Genomic DNA, 10599 nt, shown 5'->3' with positions numbered 1-10599 from the left:
CGGGGCAAGCGCGCGGGGGAGGGGCGAGAGGCGCCAGAAGAAAGGGAAAGGCCTTTCTCTGGGCTGACGCGCGGTCACGCGGCTTTCTCCCGACGTGGGCGCTCGCCATTGGCCGAGCTGCGGCTGACGTCGCCGCAGCCGCCCGGCGCGAAGCGCGGCGAGGGCGGCGCTGCGTTGGAAGTTGGCGGGGAGCGCGCGCGCTCCCGCGGCCCGGCCAATCCCCGCCCTCCGCTCTCGGCCCGCCAACCCGCTCGTCCAGTGGCGCGCCGCCTCGGCGTGGCCCCGCCCCCCGATGGGCGGGCGGCGCGCGGGCGGCGCATCACGTGATTAGTAGCCCCGCCTCTTCCTCTCGGTCCCATATTGAACTCGAGTTGGAAGAGGCGAGTCCGGTCTCAAAATGGAGGTAAAACCGCCGCCCGGTCGCCCCCAGCCTGACTCCGGCCGTCGCCGCCGCCGCCGGGGGGAGGAGGTATTAGGGGGAGAGCGGGGGGTTGCTGGGTAGTTGCCGGCGTGGGGGGGCTTTGGCTCGATGGGAGCGGGGAGGCCGGGGGGAAACCGGGACGACCGTCCCGCGCTCTGCGCTGAGGGCGGCGGGAGGGGGAGGGGAGCGGTCCGGGTGGCCTCCCCGAGGCTTCCCCTCGCCCGGGCCCTCTCGGCCGGCCGCACCGGCGGCCTTCGCAGACGCGGCGCGGCCGGGGAGGGGGTCCGAGGCCGGGCGGGGAGCCCGCGGGCTGCGCGGGCCTGGCTGGCGAGGCCGCGGGCGGCATGGCGGGCCTCGGCGGGAGCGGTTGGGAGGAGGCGGTGGGGGAGGGGAGGAGCACATCCGGGCGAGCGAGCAGGCGGGCGGCGGCCGCCACATTGACATTGATCTGCTGCCGCGTTACGAAATGGCGCATTGGCCCGCAATGGCCGCCGCCTTGCTACGCCGCCGAGGAGGAGGAGTGCGCGGGATTGGAGGGGACGGCGGGAGGCGGCCCGGCGGAACATGGACGCCGCAGACGGCCTCGGGGCGCGGTGCTCTGCGCTGGGGTGTCGCGGGCGCGGAGCGGGGCCCCGGCGGGCCTCCTCGCTGACGACAATCCGCCCAGTTCTCTGGCCGGGTTTTCTCCGCGCTCGTCGGGGGATCCATTACTGAAAAAGCTTGCTGCTTTGAGGTGCTTCCTAACCCGCTGCTTGTGCTCAAGTTTTTGGGGCGAAAGTATTTCTAGTGCCCTGTGGTTGAGTCGTTAATAACCTTTTCAGGGTTTGAGGGTAGATGAGTGTTTATTTGGAGTTTAGTACTTTTATTGGTCTGATCGTACTTGGGATTGGCCCGGATTCTAGTTTTAACTGGATTTTGGCTTTAGAGAACTGCGACCACGTTTGAAGATTTTCGCGGTGATGAAAATTTTGTGTGTGTAGGGATGCAGTTTTTGTGTGTTGTCAAATGCATTTATCCGAGACTTGAATAAATGGTTCTAAGGAATTAATGCTTTGGGCAGTTGATCACTTAACGTGTTTCTGGTATGTGGCAGTCTTTTTCGTGCTGAATGCTTTAACACATCTTTCTAAAAGGTTGAAGACTTTTTAAAATGTAAATGTGATCCCACTTTCCGTAAGGACTTGTGTTGATTGTCTTAATGCGTTCATTAAAAGCTGTAAACTTTATTGTAAAACCTTCAAAACGGAAACCTCGGGCTAGATGCTTATTGTTTCGTGCCTCATCCCCCTGGTCAGACAGTATATGCGATACCTTGTAAATTAATGTACTTGAATTGGGAGTTGCATTCGAAATCATTTAACTGTGATGTAATGGGTACACACCAAGTTAAATTGATTACAGAGAGCTGAGTACTGAGCCAGGTGTGATCGGTGTGTTCACACCTGCTGTCCTAGCACTTGAAAAGTTGAGGTAGAACTGCCTCAAGTTCCAGGGTAGCCTGGCCTAGAGGGCCTGCCTCAACACCCCCTTCCCCCCTCCGGCCCCCTCTCCAAAGTATTAGGGGGTAGTTTTAAGTCCTAGCTGTGTTTTGTTCTTTGTGGGATATGCCTATTTTGCCTAGGAATGTCTTTTTAATACTGATATGGAATGCTGGAAATCTAAATTTCTCTATTTGCCACTCTTAACTCTTTTAAGTTGTATTTCACAGATTGTTTTTAAATGTTGAGTTTGTTTGTGTTGCAGACAGGATAGTGGAAATGGCATGGTTTCAATAATGCTCAGTCTTGAATGACTTGTCTGAAGTGTCTTTCTAGACTTTCAGTTGTAGCTTTTAAAAATTAGTTGCTTTTTTTTTAATTCTGGGATTGTTAGGGGGTTCAGTTTATTTAAAGTTTAAAGTGACCCATTTTTAGTTTAGTTGGGTTTTTTTTTTTTTAAGACAACCCACTCATGTATCATATTGGCCTTGAACTGGATATGTAGTTCAGGCTAGCCATCTGCCTCCCAAAAATGCAGAAATTAACTGGTGTGTACTATCATGCCCAGCTTAGAGCAGATTTTAAAAAATCAGATCGAGTATTGATGATACAGATTTTAAGACTCATGAAGTTTATTTGCTCCAAGAAAAAATAAAACTATATTGATCTTTTTCCTCAGGGCCATGATCCAAAGGAACCAGAACAGCTGAGGAAGCTGTTTATTGGTGGTCTGAGTTTTGAAACCACAGATGATAGCTTAAGAGAACATTTTGAGAAATGGGGCACACTAACAGACTGTGTGGTGAGTTCGTGGGGTAAGAATGGTCTTAGGAAGGGCTGGGGAACTTTAGGACTATTTAATACTTTGCATTGTTTGCTTTGTAGGTAATGAGAGATCCCCAAACAAAACGTTCCAGGGGCTTTGGTTTTGTGACCTACTCTTGTGTGGAAGAGGTGGATGCTGCAATGTGTGCCCGGCCACACAAGGTGGATGGGCGTGTGGTGGAACCAAAGAGAGCCGTTTCTAGAGAGGTATTTTAATAACATGTTGTATAATACATGGAATTTTGCCAGTTTGGTTTTTTTGACTTAAAATTATCTTGTTTGCAGGATTCTGTGAAGCCTGGTGCCCATTTAACGGTGAAGAAAATTTTTGTTGGTGGTATTAAAGAAGATACAGAAGAATATAATCTGAGAGACTACTTTGAAAAGTATGGCAAGATTGAAACCATAGAAGTTATGGAAGACCGGCAGAGTGGGAAAAAGAGAGGATTTGCTTTTGTAACTTTTGATGATCATGACACAGTTGATAAAATCGTTGGTAAGTAACAGCTTATTGCACATGAACGATCTGTTTTCAGCTGAATTCACTAACTTGCTAATAGTTTTTGAAAGGATATGATTTTAGTTTTCATAAGTCATCTATATCAGTGGTTCTCGCTCTTCCTAATGGTGACCCCTTGAAACAGTTTCTCATTGTGGAGACCTTCAACCATAAAATTATTTTCATTATTCCTTCAAAGCTAATTTTGACTGTTGTAGAGGATCGTGTAAATCTGATAACGCAGGATATCTGCCATGTGACTCAACTATAGGCTGTAGATTGAGAACCACTAATCTTTCAGAATATCCACTCCTTCACTGCTCAGTCTACTACCAGTTTAACAGCATTCTAGTTAATTGCATAGTGACAAAGAGTGTGACTTTAATGTTGTTTTCCAAAGAATAACTTTTTTTTTTTTACTTTAAAAACTTAGTTCAAAAATACCACACTATAAATGGGCATAATTGTGAAGTGAAAAAGGCCCTTTCTAAACAAGAGATGCAGTCCGCTGGATCACAGAGAGGTGAGTGGGACCAGGTATACATAAATAGTGGACTAGAGTAGTTGGGAAGATTTTGACTTCTTTTCCTCCTTAATCTTGTGTTACAGGTCGTGGAGGTGGATCTGGCAACTTCATGGGTCGTGGTGGAAACTTTGGAGGTGGGGGTGGTAACTTTGGTCGTGGTGGAAACTTTGGTGGAAGAGGTACAGTATTGTTGCTTATTTAAGTACTAGAGCATCATAGGTTCCTAGTAAGTTGAAGGTATGATTTTAACTTCCAGCTTTAATTTTCCCCAGGAGGCTATGGTGGTGGAGGTGGTGGCAGCAGAGGTAGTTATGGAGGTGGTGATGGTGGATATAATGGATTTGGAGGTGATGGTAAGTATTAAAATGTTGAGTTTTTGGCTTTTTAATTTCTACATTGCTAGGGATAACACATGGCCTCAAATGCTAGGTGGTAGGGCTTATTACCATAAATGTGACGGTGTTGATTGTTGTAACAGCCATATTCAAAATGACACTTTGCAGTACTAAAACATTGAGTGGATTGCTAGAATATAGTTCCTGACTAGTACCACAGAAGAGGAAGCCTCTTCCTGAGGATGGAAGTAAATGTTAGTCATTGTGGTCAGTAGGCTTTATTGTAGTAGCAGTAGAGCTAAAGTTGCTTTGTGTGAGGCTATAGGAAAACTGACTATGATTAGATTTTGGGGTAAAATCAGTTCAGTGATTGGTTGCAAGACACAGTGTAGTATAAAGCCAGGAGTCTTTGGGCCCCCTGAACATTTGTTTTTGTGTGGCTCTTTTCAGGTGGCAACTATGGTGGTGGCCCTGGTTACAGTAGTAGAGGAGGCTATGGTGGTGGAGGACCAGGATATGGAAACCAAGGTGGTGGATATGGTGGAGGAGGAGGAGGATATGATGGTTACAATGAAGGAGGAAATTTTGGTGGAGGTAAGTTAGAGATAATTTGGAATAAATGCAAACCAGATTTTAAGTTAAAAATCTCTGTAGTACTCAAAAGTGCTTAAAGATAAACCAGAAAAGTTTGAAGTATTAACAGCCATATTAAACACAGCTAGTTCATCCATATAAAATGTACAGCATAACCTTACTGGCCATGTCCATTATGAAGTTGTGGGGAAAAAGGACCCTGCATGCATTTCACATATAGAAAACCATTTTTAAAGGTAGTTATGCAGGACGATCTTACATTCAAGATATTGAGACACTAACAGCCCAGCTAACCTGGAACTATGTATTAAACTCAGGTTTTGATTCTTTCTATATCCAATACCCAAGTGCTAGGATTATAGAAATGTACCATATCGGGCATTTAAAAAAAATTTTTTTTTGCATTATTTGTGTAGCTATGTAAATTGGCAGAGGAAGCTTTGCTACTTATATAATGAAATAGACATTTACTAGTTAGTTACAAGGGAAGTTTTAAAATCTGTATTATTGCTAAGTTTTTCTTCAACTCTTAAGGTACTTTTAAACTTGTACAAGTTGTTTGAATTCTTAGATTTACTAAATGAATAGGGTATTCGCTCTTGGAATACTTTGGGTGTTACTGTATGTGTTAATATGTTTGTTATTTACTGGTATTGTACCATGGAGTGCAATTATTACATATAATGTAGAGGAGAAACTGTTGAGCCTAATTAATAAATGTGAGCGGCTGATCTTGCAATACTTGCTATTGCTCCTTTAAAAGCTGCATTGCATCAGAATTGCATTGAATGTTGGCGGTTTGATGGTCCACGTAAGGAATGTGTGTGTAGGATACAACATCAAAGAAAAGTGTGTGTTCCTCAGATATGCTGAAATTTGATAAGCTGCTTAGATAGTGCTTTTTAGACATCTTCCCCTCACTGGTCCCCTTTTTACCTGTTGATTAGATCAGTCCCTAAGACCGCCATTAATACTTGCATGAAAATAATTATAGTACTTGCTTCCATGATTGTCCAAATAGTTAAAGGAGGAGTAAATAATAATTATCTTGGAAAACTACAAAAAAAATAATCTTTGGTTTCAGGTAACTATGGTGGTGGTGGGAACTATAATGACTTTGGAAATTATAGTGGACAACAGCAATCAAATTATGGACCCATGAAGGGAGGCAGTTTTGGTGGAAGAAGCTCAGGCAGTCCCTATGGTGGTAAGTCTTTTTAATCAAATTCTTTAGAGCCATCTTGGTTAACATATTATGTGTATTTTAAAACTATGTGTTATTTTCAGGTGGCTATGGATCTGGTGGTGGAAGTGGTGGATATGGTAGCAGAAGGTTTTAAAAAAAATAAAACAGCAGAAAAGGTAGGTATCTCTATATTTTTTTTAAATCATGATGATAAAAGAATGTATGGAATTGTTCACTGAGTGTAATAATTTTTTTATCCTGTATTATTCAACAGGCGACAGTTCTTAGCAGGAGAGAGAGCGAGGAGTTGTCAGGAAAGCTGCAGGTTACTTTGAGACAGTCGTCCCAAATGCATTAGAGGAACTGTAAAAATCTGCCACAGGAGGAACGATGATCCATAGTCAGAAAAGTTACTGCAGCTTAAACAGGAAACCCTTCTTGTTCAGGACTGTCATAGCCACAGTTTGCAAAAAGTGCAGCTATTGATTAATGCAATGTAGTGTCAATTAGATGTACATTCCTGAGGTCTTTTATCTGTTGTAGCTTTGTCTTTTTCTTTTCATTACATCAGGTATATTGCCCTGTAAATTGTGGTAGTGGTACCAGGAATAAAAAATTAAGGAATTTTTAACTTTTCAATATTTGTGTAGTTCAGTTTTTCTACATTTTAGTACAGAAACTTTAACAAAATGCAGTTTTGAAGGTGTTTCCTTGTGAGTTAACCAGTAAAGAAGATCATTGTTAATTACTATTTTGTATGAATTTTGCTAAAGTTAACTGTAAAGAAACACCTACTGACTTGCAACTTAAGGGGAAATCTATTCTCCCCATTTCCAAAACCATAATGAATGGGCACTGGCACGTGGAGAGAATAGAAACTTGTATGTTTGCGATGTGTGTTTTAGACAATTAGGATTGGGTAATAAAAGTAGCCTTTGTGAATTTAATAGCATTAAGATTACCTTCAAATGAAAAAGATCTCAAAAGTTCCTATTTGGTTTTTGTGCATTTTCTTTCAAAATGTAATCATGGTTTTAGTGTGTTAGATTTATTGAGGGCTAGCCATGTTAAGAACATCTCCACTGCAGACATTTACCTTGATCACATTGAAACTGCTGCCAAGTGTTCGGGGCCTGAAGAGTTTATACTGTCCTCTACTTACCAAGGGTGATAGATGGGTTTCATCTCCCAGTTTAACAGTCTTTTAATACATAACCACCAAGTTTTGCTGTGTCTGGGTAAACTGGTGGGTACCTGGTTTGTTCTTTCAAATCTAAGGTCTCAAAGCCTGTTCGTCACTTCCCTTGGATAAGTTCCCACACACAACTTTTCAGAGCAAAGGAATTAAAAAAAAAATGACTGGTTTCAACCCTTGACTGGCTGGCATGCCTTCCTGTTTATACACTATTCGTTTTGCTGGATGATGAAACCGAGGATAGTAAGGTGTCATTGTCCAAACAAAGCAGCAGAAAATGTAGCACGGTTGCTTAGTGTAAGCACCCCACTTCCCAAAGATCTGAATTCAAATTCAGATGGTCTTGAGTGCTTAAATCCCCAAAGAACACATGGTTATTCTTTGTATATATCTCATCCTAAAAGATGTTGGTGTGAGTTACAATTGTTTGGAGACCCTGGTTGAGAAGAGTTTTATATACTGAGGTGGAATAGATGAAGAATGTCTACTGTTGCGCCAGCTAGTGCTTAACAATTTCATTCAAGCCCTATGTGCTCTGCTGTTACTTTCTTTGGTAGTTAAACATTGAATTAAATTTTTTACTTGGTTTTTAAAGTATAAGCTAAACAAGCAATAAAAAGGGAAATGGGGCGTGCTAGTGTTTGAATATGCTCTCTTGTTGCTCTTAATTCTGTGCATTATTAATATTTGGATGCATGCAATGCTAGCATGGAACTTTGGTCGTCACAAATATTACAGTTTTCCAGAAAACACAAACCAATAAATGTAACAGACAACATTCCATTTGTTAATGGGCATATGTGAATAAGCAGTGTAGAAAATAGGCTCATGTTAGAAAATGGTTACACCCTTGATGACTAAAAGTGTGGTTATATAAATGGACACTGTCAATGTTCATAGCTTAAACCTGGGTACCTGGTCAAAATACTTAGGAAACATTAAAATTGAGCTAAATTGTCTCAAGTCCTTTTATTCATATAATAAAGATTGAAGAAATGGGGGAGGCTGACATTTCTTGGTTTTGTTTGTGAAATTGTTGGGCACAACCTTGACAGTATCCTTTAAATGTCATAAGGTCAATTGTATTGCTAACCAACTTTTTATGTTCTGGAACTAGTATAATAGTGAAACATTTTCCAGTAAGTTGATGTTTACAACCTATAATCAGGTGAAATCTGTATGTGACCTGTTTATAAGTTGTAGTAGGGTAGCTTTTGTGAACAGTGTGTAAGTGAGCCATGAGTGGATTAACCAGCTTTAAAGGACAGAAGTTGTGCTTTTTAAGCACAGTGTGCATCAAAGGAAACCCACTAAGACAGGAAGGACTTCAGCAGCCTTTTGAGTATGGACGAGTCAGCATAAATAAAGAATGAGAAGGCAGCAGCAAGAGCTTCACCTGCAGAGAAGTGGAGGCATAAGATACTGTGGTGATAGTGAGCATCTTAACAAAGCTAGTTAAATCTGCTTATTGCAACTCAAGTGGCGAAGAAAGTGACAGGAAGAAGCTCCGCCCCTTGGAACATCAATGAGATAGTTGCCACAGTCAGTAGGTCTAGCATTTAGACCTGCAAGGAAGGGCAATAAGCATTAGGTAAGGCTGAATTTGAATTTTTTCACTAATTAAAGAGTACGTTTTTGTAAAGCAAGGTAAGAGTAATCTTTTTGATTTGCAGGTGAATGAGAACCCTACTTGCCTAAATGAGGAATGTCTTTCCTACCATCTTAAATACGAAGGTTTCTGGCTGGGTAAGGTTTGTAGCTCACAGTAAAAACCTGATGGCACCATTGGTTTCCCAAAAATCAATGTCACAGTTTGAAATATTAACCCTCTTAGGTACATCGGCAGAATTGTGGAGTTCAGAGTTTTGTCTTGGTACCCAGTTGAACAAGTTTTAAGTCTAGGCAGTTACATTCTACAGTGCCATGGGTATTTGTCATGAGCCAGATGCGGCCTCTTCATGTGTACCAACTCTGATACGTACGGTAAAGTCAGCTTTCAATGATGGAAAGTCATGTTGGCTTTCCAAAAAGTTTTGACTTCTAATAAGCTAGTTCCCACCCTAGGGAAAACTTGCATTCACAATTGCCAGAATTGTCTTCCTCAAAGTAAACTTGCATAAAAGTTCACTATTATGTGAACAAGTAGGAATTGTCTGTCCAGTCTCCTATCCCTAAACACACAGGGTCTCTCTCACAGTTCTAGCCTGCCTCTTACCTCCCAAGTGCTGGGATTTAAGGGTGGTGCCTAATTGACACGTTTGTTTTGTTTTGTTTTTAAGTCCCAAAGAACAGTTGGGACTATTCAAATATGTTGCTGATTGTTTGTCTATAAGGGCTATTTTTGCTGCCCTGAAAGGGCTGCTTTGAAAATTGTGTAATTCAGGTTACTTTCTAGTAAAATATCTTCAGGGGACAAATTTGCAAATACTGGCTAATAAGTTACAGGTGTACTCACAGGTTTGCTTTGCATTTTAGTCAGGGCTGAACTTAGACAAACTAGTTACTAATGGTAGCCATCTTTCAATGATAACTCCAGAGATTTGGAGAAATGTTTTTTGGTTTTTTTTTTTTTTAAAGCATTTACATTCCAGTTTCTGAAATAAAATGATTTTACGTAATGTGGTTCCACTGTCGTTTCTGCAAAACATCTTGGCAGCAAGGGTGAGGTGATATGATGTAGTTTGACCTGTAGGATACTGGTCCCAGGTGACAGGGTCTAAAAGCTGTATTCATATTCATGCCTAAGTTAGCATGTGATAAAGAAGTTGTGGTAGGGAACTACAGGGACATGGGCTTGGTTTTCAAGAGTCTGATGTCACAATTGGAAACAGTTGGCACGGTCAAGTACATGGGGGTGTGCAAGGTGGTGTGAGGGGTGGTAGCCTGTCCACAGTTTTAAACTTCACATGTTTTCTGATCTTTATGACAGCGGAAGGTGATCTGTAATGAATTTAACTGTTCCATTTGTAGCATAATGAAATGTTACAGAAATGACTTTTTCATTAAAATATTTTTAGAAATATGTGTGTGGTTTTATCACTTCGCAATATTGCTTTGATGCAGTTTTATGGGTTAATATAGACTCATAGAATGAAGTTTGGGACAAACCTTGATGTGTATCAAGTTTGCTTTAAATAAGGAAGTAGAAAAAAGTGTACTGCCACAAGGACCACATGGAATAATTGTTACAAACCTTCTAGGAGGTAGGAAATTTGGAAGGCTGGGGTGGGGGTATGAGTTCCACGTGTGACTTGGAACAGCAGTTTCTTCGATGAACAAAAGAAATAGGGGAAAGGTAAAGTTAGTCTGGGTCCATACTGCAGGTTACCCCGAGTAGATGTAGTTAGTGATAGTTATGAGTTCCTAGCACACTTGCCTTTTAGGACAGTCTAGTTCTGAAACCCAGGCTGCCCTCGGTACTTGAGATCCCATTGCGTTGGCTTAGGTAGTGTGAGGATGCCTAACCACACGTGACCACAAGTGAGTTACTTGGTAGGATATTAACACTTCACTGGTTTTGTGTGTGATTGGCACAGGTTG

The 10599-nt window shown here is 42.2% G+C and overlaps 1 protein-coding gene across 4 annotated transcripts; it reads left to right on the top strand.

Annotated features, from left to right (window-relative positions):
* The first annotated feature begins 321 nt into the window (after positions 1-321).
* Hnrnpa3 (heterogeneous nuclear ribonucleoprotein A3) lies at positions 322-10081 on the top strand. Of its 4 annotated transcripts, none has more exons than XM_060390430.1 (11): positions 322-469; positions 2579-2701; positions 2785-2931; positions 3010-3220; positions 3657-3746; positions 3833-3928; positions 4022-4102; positions 4535-4678; positions 5763-5885; positions 5966-6040; positions 8733-10081. In XM_060390430.1, exons 1-10 carry the CDS (start codon positions 398-400, stop codon positions 6016-6018), a joined length of 1140 nt encoding a protein of 379 aa, XP_060246413.1. In that variant the 5' UTR covers positions 322-397; the 3' UTR covers positions 6019-6040; positions 8733-10081. The 4 variants fall into 4 exon arrangements, with proteins under 4 accessions (XP_060246413.1, XP_021514348.1, XP_021514349.1 ...); XM_021658673.2 differs by lacking the exon at positions 8733-10081 and adding an exon at positions 6139-8018; XM_021658674.2 differs by lacking the exon at positions 8733-10081 and adding an exon at positions 6139-8018 and having other exon boundaries at positions 336-403.
* The last annotated feature ends 518 nt before the right edge of the window (positions 10082-10599 follow it).

This window comes from Meriones unguiculatus, chromosome 8 (assembly GCF_030254825.1).
Source record: "Meriones unguiculatus strain TT.TT164.6M chromosome 8, Bangor_MerUng_6.1, whole genome shotgun sequence".
NCBI lineage: Eukaryota > Metazoa > Chordata > Mammalia > Rodentia > Muridae > Meriones > Meriones unguiculatus.
Note: the sequence above shows the minus strand (reverse complement) of the source record. Positions and strands in the feature narration are given on the sequence as shown.